Source organism: Channa argus, chromosome 7, assembly GCF_033026475.1.
Source record: "Channa argus isolate prfri chromosome 7, Channa argus male v1.0, whole genome shotgun sequence".
Lineage (NCBI taxonomy): Eukaryota > Metazoa > Chordata > Actinopteri > Anabantiformes > Channidae > Channa > Channa argus.
Window position 1 is genome coordinate 19,838,577 of NC_090203.1, and position 13,936 is coordinate 19,852,512.

Here is a 13,936-nt window from a genome sequence, read left to right on the forward strand (position 1 = left end):
TGATGTCATACAGAGTTTTTATGTGGGTTGAATTTCAAAATGCTGCTTAAATTCCAATATTCTTTTGTGGCTCTGCAGTTGTTAAGGCACTTGACTGCAGGTAATGTAGCCAGTAGCTTCCACCCACATGATTTTTACACGTCAACAACATGTTAAGTTGTTTGTTCGGTTGGCTGGCTACATGATTAATGGTGGATGGAGTTGATTCCTTTGTGCTTTGAATCTCAAATAGCCTCTAAGCTGAGGTGAAGACTTGCTTTGGGAGACTGCACACACAGAAAATCACACATGCACGATGCCTCATTCTCTCGCTCTGTCTTATTCAAAGTTTGACTCATCTTTACTAATGGCTGAAATAACACCAGAGATGTCCGTATGTTTGCTCCATGGTGGGAAATGTGTTTAGTCATACTAATAGACAATTAGGTATTTTCATATATCAGTAATATTTCAGGATTATCCAGTAAACAGACGCAGTGGATTTGTTGTGTACTATGAATCCTAAAGATGGAACCACTATAATAACTATTTACCTTTATTTTATTTTGTCATTATTGAACATTTGTATAAAATGGAGTCCTCAAAATTTTAACTTGTCATTAGTGTTTGAAGCCTTCTAATGGCTGCTTTTTGATCGAACCTCGCCTTACTGCCCTTCAGGTGAGAGGCCCTACAAGTGCACACACTGTGGTAAGGCTTTCAACCAGAAGGTGGTGCTGCAGACTCACATGGTACGACACACAGGAGAGAAACCTCACCTCTGCATGTTCTGCCCTGCTTCTTTCTCCCAGAAGGGTAACCTGCACTCCCACATTCAGAGAGTGCATTCGGAGGTAAGAGCAAAGAACTCCATGCAAATGAATTATTCAGATTTCATACCTCAAAATATTTCATTGGGAATATCTGTGTCTGACCTGAGAACATCTGTAATTCAGTAGCTGTGGATAACAGCATTTAAATGGATTTTCTGGAAAAGATGCAGTTATTATAAAGATTAATTTGAGAAAATTACTTAAATAAGGGAAAACTGCAATGAAGACCCTTGAACAATTTTATACATTTAATCCATCTTCTTTAAGATGATTCATTCCTCATCTGACAGTGCATACATTGGTTGATGGAGATCAGATACTTACAGAATAGTCGTTTAACTTGTATTTCTGTTGGGAAGAAGAGACATACTACCTTTAACTCTGACAAAAGTAAAACCAACTCCTGCTTTTAAATTAAAATAATTTCTGATAATGTATCTTTTGTTTTTTAGTTGATAAGATGTCCCTTATCTCCAACACCCAGCAAGAAACCAAAAACAGATTAGTTTGAGAGTCAGGATGGGAGAACATATGACAGATGTTAACAATGATGTTTGTGTTGTTTACCAGTTTTTGGTATTCATTTGATGTGTATTATGCCAATTAATGACAAAGTCATCTCAAGGCCCTTTACATAATAAAGTCAAGACTATACTGATTTTATAGAGAAAGTCCAATGAATCCCCCTTGTGCAAGCCCCAGGCGATGGTAGGGAGAAGGAACTTCCTTTAATGGAAGAAACCTCAGACAGAACCAGGCTCCGGGTGGGCGGCCATCTGCCTTGACCGGTTGGAGTGAGTGGAAAGTGGAGAGAGAAAAGAAAAGAAACCTTCTTCACTCACACTCTAAATTGCCAGCTCTCCTGTTCACAGTGTGTTACACTCAATGCAGCAGGACACCTTGCCATATTATTTGTCTGTTGGAAAGGGAATTATTTGAAATTGCATTCTCATTTTGTTCTTCTCCTTTGTAAGCACTCCACAGCAGCCAATTTTAAAGTGCCCCCATGATTTATCCACCCTAATTTAGCCTGGACTTTGGTTTCTAATGGCGCCCTGTTACAAAGGTCACTTCCTTGTAGTGCTAAGGAGACCTCGTATCGTGGATACGAGGTCAAGAAATTGCATCAAAGTCTTCCATAGCTTCCTAAATGTTCATGTTGACAGATAATGAATTCTCCTGTGTGTGACTGTTCATTTGTAGAGTTTGTTAACATAGTCCCTTAATGGCTGGGTAGAAAGTTGTGGGAGAAGTTCCTGCTCAGTGACTACTTCCAATAATGTAGGACCCTGTCAGCTTTCTGGCAGCTTGATTGTAAACCAACACGATGATCTCAGGATGATCACAGGAGGAGAAATTGGCCCTGCGATGATTGGAAATTCTGGAATGCTAAGTGCTAGTGCACTTTATTCTTGCTGATGTTCCACACTAAATTCTTTCTCTGCAAGTGCCAACTGAAAAATGAATGCACCTGAGGTTTTAACCCACTTGAGCAATAACGTCTGAAAATGTGTTCTTAAAATATTCTAAAATTGCCATCCTGGTGTTTCCTAGATCCTTTTGCTTATTAGTGATAACAACTTGTTTTTGACCGAAAAGCTGCAAAGCAAAATACATTCCCATTAGCCTCAGCTATACTAAGTATTTGGGTACAAATCAGCAAATGGTACATGCTAATATAGTGAATATTGTATTCACTATTCAATATTATACGGCTGATCATCAGCATATTAGCCCACTCATGGTGTGTCTTTGGTGTTAACATTTAGTTCAGCGTGTACATGTACAGAGTAAGAGGAGCAGGTTACAGCATGTGCAGGAGGATTTTCAGCATTCCAGTTTTGGATAAAGGTTTAGGTAAAAGAAGCATTCAGAATAGTTGACAATACACTCTGGGAAATCATAATAAGCATTGTTTTTTCTGTGTGTGACATTTTCTAATTAGGAAATTAATCAGCATATAAATAACTGATAAATACCATATCAAAGGCCAATGATTTGGCTTTTTCACAAGGAGAAAGAGCAGAACAGGTGAATTTAATTTTGACAAGAGTTCATCTTTCCTGTTCCTGACAGCGTTTGGCCTCATGATTGACTGGCTCAATAGAACAAATTTTGGTCAGGCAATATTCACAATAGCCTTAGAAGTTTAGAAATGTCTTGTTTTCTCATCAATTTCTGAGACGGCTCCAGAACATGAGTCTGCAAACATAAGTCAAAACACTGATTTGTGGTTACTTCAGATATTTTGGATACAGGATGAGATGTAGGCTTATTCATTTTAAGACATTTTATATAAAGTGAATTTATGGGATTTAAATATCATAAAACGACAGGTCATTATGCTTTTCTTAAACATTTATTAACAGATTGTTGCGTGTGCACTTGTATGTATGAACAGTATGCAGTGTGCTTATACATTAACTCATAACTATGGTGCTAGTACATGAAAGCTTTTCAGTATTTAATATTTGATAGTACTTAATAATACAGTAATGCACTTTCAGGTACCAAAACTGTGGACTTGAATTCTTTATCCAGGTTTGTAAAGTAAAAAGAAACAGCCCAACTGTAAGTTTAGCTTCAGTCTGAACAAACTTGCACAACTAGTGACATTAGAACATCATCCTCAAAACCCCCTCCCCTCTTCCCTCTCTTTGTACCTGACTTTTGTTTTAAACCTTTCAGTGTTGGTGCCATCTCCACCTTCGCTCTCTTCAGCACCTCCTTTTATAACATTTATTCTACTTTTTACATTTTTTTTAAATATCTTTTGCTCTTATTTTGGGATTACCATATCTGTAAAAACACACACCTTGACCCTATGACAAGTGACACTCCTCCTGTTGTCCTCCATCTTTTAACATGTGTTCTTCACCTGTGCACACTTATCCTTACCCAACTGCCTCTAACCCATCATCATGGTGCTATTATCCCCTTACTGAGCTCCTTTCATACGTCTTGACACTTTCACAAACATAGTCAAATGCATCCTTTCTTCATGACTCTTGACTTTAACCACCTCACTTCACAAACACTCTCCACCCCCTGCAAGCAATCTCTGTCCACTCATGGTGATCTTTCATTTCACCTGTGGTATGTGGGAAAGCAGCAAACTTTCTCATAATCTATGTTAAACAAATAACATTTGTTGTTAGTTATATTTCTTATTTTTAGAGATCTATTTGTATGCCTAAAAATTGCAAAATATTTTTTCCTAGTCTTAACACCACTTGAAACCTGTTAGTTAGCTAATTTTCAAGATCTTTTAAAGTGTCATACTTACCATTCAACATTTGTAAAAAAATTAATCAAAGCCCCAAACATTGGTTGCAGTTAAATGTCCATGTGTCCTTTTGTGTAATGTATCCGCCAAGATCCCTCGTGGAAGATTCAATAAATACTATCAATTCTAGTCCAACAGTCAACACTGCTTCCTTCCCTTGTCAGAGTCTGTGGTCATAAATATACTTTCCTTTCCTCGATTAAGTCTGAAAGCAAACATAACTGAAGAGGGATGAAATTTTATAGTGCATGCCTGCCTTTGTATCTTTTATAACATTATGTGATATATCATAGGCAGTTAAGTTCACTGCTCCTTTACATTATCGTACATCATTATACGTGTGTCTCTTACAGGCTTAAAAACTTTTATGCCTACAAATAAATCACACTGTCACAAAACATTTTTAATAGCTTAACAACAATAAATACTTTATTAATATATAATATGTTGTTATTAATGTTAAATTGTTTATTTAACTGATTAAATAAAAGCAAATCGTGATGTATATATTTGGCATTCATTAGATAAAATCTTTTCCAAAACCTTTTTGGTTTCAGTTTGTTTAGTATTTTCCATACACCAGTGATCACTCTACTTGGAACACATGACTTTGACTCTTGACTTTCTGATATATGATAATCTAAACTAATCACTTGAGGTCCAGAGTTTGGCTTGTTATAAGTAGAATTGTAAAAGTAGAATTTACGGCAAATTACAATAAATTGTACAGGTGTAGCTAAAAAGTGACCAGTAAGTGTATGTAGAGCAACCAGAATAAATTTCTTGTCTGTATACACAAATTTACATTGTGTTTTTTTTTTGTTTCTTCACAGACTAAAGGGGTGCCGTTGTTTCCATGCATGGACTGCAGCTGTGTATTTAAGAAGCTTGGTAGCCTCAATGCCCACATCAGCAAGATGCACATCTCTGTGATTGAGGTGCCCTCCAACACTCCTGTAAGAAATTCAGTCTCTAGTCCCTGGTGGATAAGGTTAATGAGATATTCTTGATGTCTTGTCACACAGTTGTGACTTGTACAGTATGTGCAGAAAGCAGGAGGTTTCAGTGATTTGCAGTGACATACAAAGAGAGAGAGAGAGCATTTGAATGTTTTTCAAGAAATTCTGATGGTTTACTGCCATGTTAAAAGGTTTCTTGGGCATGAATTTAACTTTAATTGACTTTATATACACACACACACTGACATAATTAAATTGGTGCAAAGGTTTACATCCTCTTAATAAATAAAGATGAACTTAATTTAAAATTAGCTTAATTATATTGTAATTAAGGAACATTTGTACTAGTTAATTGTGCATAAAATTTTGCAGATTGCCTGTTGTCACACTGGTACATCTTCTTTATTTCTCCCTTCTATTCCCCCTTTTTTTCTCCTACAGGAGGCAGAGACAGCAGGTCAGGCTCCAGGGGCATCAGATGGGGGTCAAGGGGTGACAGATGTCATCCAGCAACTTCTAGAGCTGTCTGAACAGGTCAGTGGGGAGACAGCCCAGCCCCAACCACCAGAGCCAGCTATTTCCATTGAAACTGCCATCAACCCGGACATCCTGCAGGTGAGTAAAGAACAGTCACCTACCGAACGTTTATTAAATGATCAAACCAAAACCTGGACACTCACTTGGAACCACATGCTTTACACCTAATCTACAGTACAAAATCATATATTTCTTAAACATATGATAATGGAAAAACGCTGCACATGGGGGAAATTCCCTTTCTGTTTAGCAGTAATGCACAGTAACACAAATGCACAACTCCACAAATATACATGTAAGCAACTGCCAGTTCAGTTCCCAAAAAGGTACTCAAGCTGTTTATGTGAAAATTATTTACACAACGCAATGGGATGTAATTACCAATTAGTTTTAGTACTGGGCATTTTTTATTAATATATACATATTACTGTCACTTCTATCTATGGCATGTGTTTTTACGCTGCATCCCCTTGCTGCCGAACCCTCCCATTTTTTTTTGACTGAACATCTGAACAAGAATTCAAACCCCCTGCCTTCTGCATCCCAACCGATTTCTCTAACACTGAGATATGTTTGTAGTTTATTTTATATAAAGCAGTGCTCATTTTATACTTTAAGTGGCACATGAGGAGATTTCTTTTTTTTTTTTTTTTTTGTAGCAAGCTCTGGAGAACAGTGGTCTTAGTGTGGTCCAGCCATCGGGTGACTCTGCATCCAGAGAACCACAGAACCAGACCAGATTGAGTGCTGCTGTGGAAAACAAGAAAATACAAAGTCCAGACAAACTGGTCAGAGAGAAGAAAAGGAGCATTTTCAAGAAACCTATACAAATGCCAGGTAGGGATTACATACAAGCTTTGCAATTTAGAAACATAATAAAAAATGTTTCTTCTTTGTCTGTATAATCATTACCATAACATTTTACATAAACCTTTTTTAGACTGTATTGTTCATTATTTATAAAGAATACAAATGAAAACAGTTTTCCACTGAATAAATGAGCAGACTAAAACACTTTCCTTTCCTTTTCAAGGCTCCATCAGGGAGGAGAATGGTGTTCGATGGCATGGCTGCCCATACTGCACTAAGGAGTTTAAGAAGCCTAGCGACCTTGTTCGCCACATCCGCATCCACACTCATGAGAAACCATTCAAGTGCAAACAGTGCTTCAGAGCTTTTGCTGTCAAGAGTACCCTTACAGCACATATGAAGACGCACACGGGTATTAAGGCCTTTGAGTGTCAGTGTTGTTTGAAGTGCTTTTCCACTTCTGGCAGCATGAAAGTACACATGCGACTGCATACAGGTGAGAAGCAGGTCCACTTTATGAAACGGTTATACTTAAACACAAAGTAAAACATTTGCACACACTTTCTTTCCACTTTAGTTGCTCATTCCTCATGTCACCTTACACCTGTTATTTTATTGTAATCAGTGTTTGCAAAGACCAAGAAGACATGTATGCACTTTTAAAAAAGTGTTATCTGCTGTTTTATGTTATAAATTATACAACAAATTACAAAAGCTGGACTTGTATGAATATATTGCTGCTACAGGTCCTTTTGCATTCATTATTTTTGTTTGCTAATGTGTATTTGCTTCCTAATAGAGAGGTTACCTTTAATAATAGTTATCTGAACATGAAATGTCAGCATTGGTGTGAATAAACTATCTGCTGCTATTATGTACATTAGTGTTTGTCTGTAATTGCTATGTAATCACACTGTCTATGTTCCTTATATGTTAACTCTATCCCAAGGCTTTGACGTGCATTTAGCATTAATGTGTGTCAAAATTAGTCTGTTTCTCTAAACAATAATTCTCCAAAAGTGCTGTTTTTTCCCCACTTTTCCTAGGTGTACGCCCTTTTGCCTGCCCTCATTGTGACAAGATCTTTCGTACATCAGGCCACAGGAAAACACACATTGCTTCTCACTTCAAAAGCACGCAGAAGAAGCACAAATTTCCAAGGAAAACCAACAAAGCCAAAGTGTCGAAGAGTAACCTACCTCTGCCTGACATCCCTCTGCAGGACCCCATCCTTATCACTGACTTTGGTAAGAGCATGTGTCAGCAGACATGTGTGTACAGAAGGGGTGGTATTGCATCTATATTTTCATGAAAATGAATCTTCACACTTTCTGGTGACGTTAGAATGAACTGGAATGCATTGTCTAGTTGGTTTCTTATTAATTCTTCTTTGCATAAATTAAATGTCTTTTCACATGGAAATCCACATGTCCTTGTTCACATGTTGCTTAACAGGAATCATGTCATCCCAGAACACCCGCCTTGCATTCCCACAGTTCCTAGAGGTGGTGGGCAATGACCGACCTTACAAGTGTCAGTTCTGCAATAAGGCCTATAAGAAATCAAGTCATCTGAAACAGCATGTCAGGTAAAGCCTTTTTATACAGACTGATATTATGAGACAGACATCCAATGCAACCCAAGAGAAAACAAATTACCTTGTTCACCATCAGTCCACAGTCAAAACTTCTTATGAACTGCAATCATGTCAGACAGCTCCCAAAAATAATGTTTTTCTTGTTACGTTTCTGCTATCTTAAGATTTAAGCTTAGTCTGGAGAAAAAGTGAAAGTGAGGAAGCAGGGAAGGAAAATGAGGACATGTTGACAGAGTGGATGAATTGGTCAGGATGCTTTGAAAATATCAGGCAAGTCTGACTTAAAAATCGAAAAGCTGAAGATATAGTAATTTGCAGGTGGAAAGAGGATAATTAACTGGGTCACTTTCAAAGAAGACAACACTTAATTTCCTGTTAAAAAATAATTTTCAAAACCACGTTTTAATATACTCTAATTCCTGTTACTGCAACTCTAATATTGTATTTAAAGACCCTTTAGTGACATAGGGCTAATTTTTAATATAAAGTAGCGCATTAAAACATCAACACATTATAAGTACTGTAATCAGTCAGCTGCTCTGTTCTTTTAATGTTTGCTTGCTTTTGCATTATGACAGATGTCCAACATCTGTCTTCATTTCCATATTGAAAGGTTAATCTAAATAATGGCACTCTCATCCTTGCTGTGCCTTTAAATGCTCAGTTCCTTTCCATTCATCTTCACACTTAAGTGTGCACAGACATTTTTCATATGAAGGAGTAACTGTGTTATCGTAGTGCACTGCATCCCACTGAGAAGTGCAATTGCACTTAAATAAATATATTTGTATATAATTCCAGGTCTCATACAGGAGAAAAGCCCTACAAGTGTGTGCAGTGCAGTCGGAGTTTTGCTTCTTCTGGAGTGCTCAAAGCACACATCAGGACACATTCTGGCCTAAAGGCATATAAATGCCTGTCGTGTGACACAACGTTCACCACAAGTGGCAGCCTGCGACGTCACATGACCACCCACAGTGATCTGAGACCTTACATGTGCCCATACTGCCAGAAGACCTTCAAGTCCTCACCAAACTGCAGGAAACACATGAAGACACACAGGTTTGGGCTTTCTCAGTGCTTGTTTATGTGTTTCCCATGTGCTTAGAAGAATGATCATAGTGCTTGATCACTGACTTATCAATTAGTATGCTCTTTGGTTTAACCTGTCATAGGTATGAACTGGCCCAGCAGCTTCAGCCCCAGTCAGCAGAAGACCCCTTAGGAGTAGGAACTGTGGCACATGACATGCAGGTGGAAATAGAGGGAGACTCCCTCCAGCAGCCATCTGCCACTTCAGCAGCGCAACAAAGCATGCTGGGACTGGGCCAGACAGAAGTTGTGAATGGCGGTCAACAAGTGACACTGGAGGCACCCCTCAATGACCAATCACTAGTACAAGGAGAAGGTAGGGACAACTTTGCAGAACTACTTTGTGCAAACAATAAAAGAAAATGTAGTGCTGACACCAGAAGCATTTACATGTTTGGTCATGTAGCTCAAACCATTTCTTCAGTGTGGCCATGACCAACACAACACAACAACTGCAATGGCAGCCATTATTTTCTACACAAAAGATGTTGTTTATATTGTTAAGGAAGTGCAGTGGGTGAAAACTACCAAAGATGGAGACAGTAGTATCTGTCTCCATCCTTGTGAGAGCAAGACCAGAAGGATCACATTAAGTAATCTGCAGGTTAAGTGCACTTAAACTGTGAAAGACTTAATCCCACTATGTTGAAAAGTGGCAAAGTGTTTTTACTTCTCTACAAACATCTTGGTGAGTCTAATCTGTTGTGTTGTTTTGCATCTCTTTCTCTCTGTTCACAGACTCCTATGTGAATGCCCAACATGCTTTGCCTCAGAATATTAGCCAGTATGAGACACCAGCACTCCCTCAGCCTGCCTATGACCAACAAGGTTTAACGCAAGGTACACACACACACACACACACACACACAGTCACAGAGGCTCACTTGTATACTCTTCATGTCAGGACAGTTAGTGTCTGCCACACAAACTGTTCCACAAACTCAATACTAGAGTTAAAGTACAGATATTGACCTAAAATATTTCCTTCCCCAGAAGTACCATTTCAAATGTTTACTCAAATAAAACTACTAAGCATAGTATCTGCAGTATCTGCATTCATTCATTAATAATATTTTCTATATAAACATGTGATTTAAATCCAATTCTTGAAATTTGGTAGTGATGCAGATGCTTCTGACTGACCCTGAAGCAAATTAGTGTTTTGAGAAATAAAAATCATTGGCAAGTGTCATTAATAAAATCCCAGATAGTCCAGTAACACATAGTAGAAACAACAAACATAAGGCTCTACATCATTTAAAATGCAGCTTGTGCTACAGACTACAATCTGCTCAAAGTTCAGTAATTCAAAATCAATAAAGATTAACATGGTTACATTGCAATGTTGTGCAGAGTTTGGATAAACACAAATATATGCGAGCACCTAGATTTCATAGTTTCTAATTGTATTTTTTATTTTTATTTGTATTATTATTTTCCTTTTCTTTTTTTACTGAAAGGCAGATTTATTCTTTAGTGACATATTAGCTGCATTTGTTCTGGGTTTTAGATCAGCTTCTGCTGTAAAATGCAGTGACATCAGATACTCTGCTTCTTTATCTTTACTATTGGTGAACATTTTAGTTATTATTTTATTTATATTTAAGTTGTATATTTTAGCTATATATTATATAAGCTTAACTCCCAGTAGGTGTTGATAAAAAAAAGAACTATTTCATTTTTAAACTTTGTATAGAGCCAACACTACTACCAGCCAACCATACAACTTAAGAGACTGATTTTTCTCTATCTCCTCAAGGCTTCAACATCACTGAATCCAGCTACAACCAGCCCCCGTTCTCAACCGTCCAGCAGCTGCAGGATTCCAGCACCCTTGAGTCTCAGGCCCTTTCCTCGAGCTACCACCCTCCTAACTTGCTTCATGTTTCCAGTGCTGAAGTGGTAAGCCCTGCATCTTTACCCTCCCCTCTATTCACCTGACCTTCAGTCGTTAGATTAAAGAAAAATATATGTTTGCACAACTCAGATTCAATAAGAATGCTTCAGGATCACCTCAAAGGGAGGATACTTAGATTTTGGAGCAAGTAGCTGCATAGGTTTGCATATTTATGCTACATGGAACACACCTGCTTGAATTATAATGAAACTACTATGCAGTGCACTATATTCTAGATAGAATTAATATGCTAGTAGGTGCTAAGGTTTAGTTAATTTATGAACTGGCACAATCAGTGATTATGTAGGACACTGGGTAGCTTCTTTTTTGTTTATATGATTGAAAATGCAGATTTTTGTTTTATTTGCTGTTTTTTTTTTCAGGTATATGTGTAAAATAATGACAAATATTGCAGTATACTGTATTTTAGAGATCATAAAAGGGTATTAACATTAACATAACATTGTATATTGCTAGAGTTGCATTATGTATATATATGGGGCTACAGTTTGAAGGTAGTGAGCCAAGGTTAGCATAAACACTTGAAGCAAGGGCAAACTGCTATGCTGGCTCTTTCCTAAGTTTAAAAATGTGCACACTAGAGTCTCTTAATAATTAAAGACAGGTGATCATGGTCTTTGTAAGATGTAGCTCAAAATAACAGAGTCAGTGTAGCTATTCCTCTGGTTGTTAGTCCAAAGGTTACTGCTAAGCAAAGCAAACAACCTTCTGGTTCTCCGAGTAAGAATCAAAATGTTTAAAGACATATCTGGATAATGGTTCTGTACGTTCTGAAGTAATAATTTCTTTGTAATTTGTATTTCAGTGTTTATTACAGTGAGTGTGTTTTATTGATCTCTTATTGTTCATCTAGACAAATGGGCTTCTTCAGGAGAGCAGTCAGAGTGAGCTCCAGCTGACCACTGAGACACAGAACTACCAGAACGACAGTGAGGATAACACGAAGAGAACCCATAGGTTTGGCACCAGATTTTAGTTTGTGTGTGTGTGTGTGTGTGTGAGTGTGTGTGTGAGAGAGAGAGAGAGAGAAATGCCTATAAATTCCAGCCCATGATAAAAGCACTAGTAGCATTAAGAAATGAGGGCCATCCATTTATAAAGCCCTGGTTTTGTCTAAAAAAAATGGACTTCAGAGTTCACCTGAGACTGGCCAGCATCCACTCTGAAATTAAGTCACTTTCAAGACAAATTTCAAATTTCCTTTTCTGTTCTGCTGAGCTGAGTGTTAAAATCTACTGCCTTTTTTACTTGTGGTTACAGAGTGAATCAGAAACAAAGTACAAGCTAAGATTATTTCATATCATATTACAAAGTATAGATGTAAGAACCCAAGTACATGAATGGAAGCGGCTGAGTAGGATACAAATACAATTGCATAATCAGTATTCCAAGCTCTCACAATATCACAATACCCATAGATGACACACACTAATGTTTCATTCAACAAAGCCGATGGGAAAAACAAGAGACCCTTTAGTTCTCTCCACTTACCCCTCATCAGCAGTTGTTAGTTCATTCTGTTACAGCCTTTGTACTTTTACTCACAGCCCCATCCTTTGAGAAGTACTCTCCGTTTTAAACACTATTAGTGCCATTGTGCTCCTTTCAGGATTTCTCAGGGAACAATGTGGAACACTAGCACCAATTGCTTGTTTCTGTCACAACGTAACTGCTAGATGAAAACGAATCCAATTCATGTTGGCAGGAACAAATCCACATTGTCTGAATGACAACCCATGAAACGTTGGAGCGACATTTTGGGAGTGAGTTTCATCAGAATATTTGTGACCAAAACATCACGCTGCAAAAATAGTCGATCTACTGAATCTGCAAAGTACAATTTCTTACTTTGTAGTCAAATTCCAGATGAAAAAATTTGCCGACATACTTTATTGAAGGGGTTTGGCAAAGATGAAGAAATAGCCCACCTTTTTGGTACCTGTGTATATCAGTGTCCTTGGCCGTGCTGGCCCCGGCATTTCTGCCCAGCAACTACACTGTACATTCAAAACCTCTTTTATGTAACTACGCATGTACCTTGTCTACCTTGAGAACGTAAGTGTCTCAAAGAATAAAAGCTCAGAATTCTCAGAAGCTCTAGGCCCCCACTTTCCCCCTTCTAACGGAGCTGACTCATATATTCTCTGAGTTTGCACTTGGCCTTTTTTTTTACGTGGCCCCTTCTGCTACGTTTGAGTGGGAGAAGAAAAATTTTCAATGAAAGTCTACAGTAAAAAGGAAAGAAACACGCTAGCACACAGAACTGTAGAACGGAGTGAATTTATGGATTACGTTTAGAAATTATGTTCACTATTATTTTGTTTTATTTATTTTTTATTGATGGATTTTGTTGTACATTTGGGATCTTATAAAAGAAATTTGTTTTGTTTGAATATAATGAAGAGAACAGATTCGTGTTATAATGTTGACAAAATTATTAATTTAAATTAGCCTCCAACACAGTGTGTGTGCTCTTTTCCATTAAAAACAAATTGCTTTGCTACATGCCCTGTGCCTATTACAAATGATATACAATTTAGCTTTTATTTGGCATTCATTTGGTAAATCTAAATGGTATATAAGAAATAATGATAGGCCCTTTCCGTCTTCAGGTGTAGCTGGTGTAACAAGGGCTTCAAAAAGTCAAGCCATCTGAAGCAGCATATGCGCTCCCACACTGGGGAGAAACCATACAGATGTCATATCTGCGGACGAAGCTTTGTGTCAGCTGGAGTACTGAAGTCCCACCTAAACACACATACCGGTGACCTCTCTTTATACCAATTGCTGAAATATCTCCAAATGTTTGTCCTAAATTAATAACATTGCCCACACTTTGTTAAATATATGACATTCTATTGAACTTCTGCTGAGATAGACATTTTATTTCAAATTTATTTCATTGTAATATAAATTCATTACTTT

General features: G+C 37.6%; 1 protein-coding gene across 2 annotated transcripts in view; it reads left to right on the forward strand.

The window, feature by feature from the left end:
- LOC137130395 (zinc finger protein 236-like) overlaps window positions 1–13,936 on the forward strand; it is a 41,573-nt gene that overhangs the window by 7,851 nt on the left and 19,786 nt on the right. For both annotated transcript variants that reach the window (XM_067510498.1, XM_067510497.1), the window contains exons 6-18: window positions 661–833; window positions 4,932–5,054; window positions 5,499–5,672; window positions 6,254–6,431; window positions 6,628–6,900; window positions 7,451–7,651; window positions 7,860–7,992; window positions 8,803–9,063; window positions 9,177–9,409; window positions 9,832–9,933; window positions 10,853–10,995; window positions 11,865–11,968; window positions 13,624–13,775. In XM_067510498.1, the coding sequence (XP_067366599.1) occupies window positions 661–833; window positions 4,932–5,054; window positions 5,499–5,672; window positions 6,254–6,431; window positions 6,628–6,900; window positions 7,451–7,651; window positions 7,860–7,992; window positions 8,803–9,063; window positions 9,177–9,409; window positions 9,832–9,933; window positions 10,853–10,995; window positions 11,865–11,968; window positions 13,624–13,775 (2,250 nt within the window). The remainder of the gene's footprint in view (window positions 1–660; window positions 834–4,931; window positions 5,055–5,498; window positions 5,673–6,253; window positions 6,432–6,627; window positions 6,901–7,450; window positions 7,652–7,859; window positions 7,993–8,802; window positions 9,064–9,176; window positions 9,410–9,831; window positions 9,934–10,852; window positions 10,996–11,864; window positions 11,969–13,623; window positions 13,776–13,936) is intronic.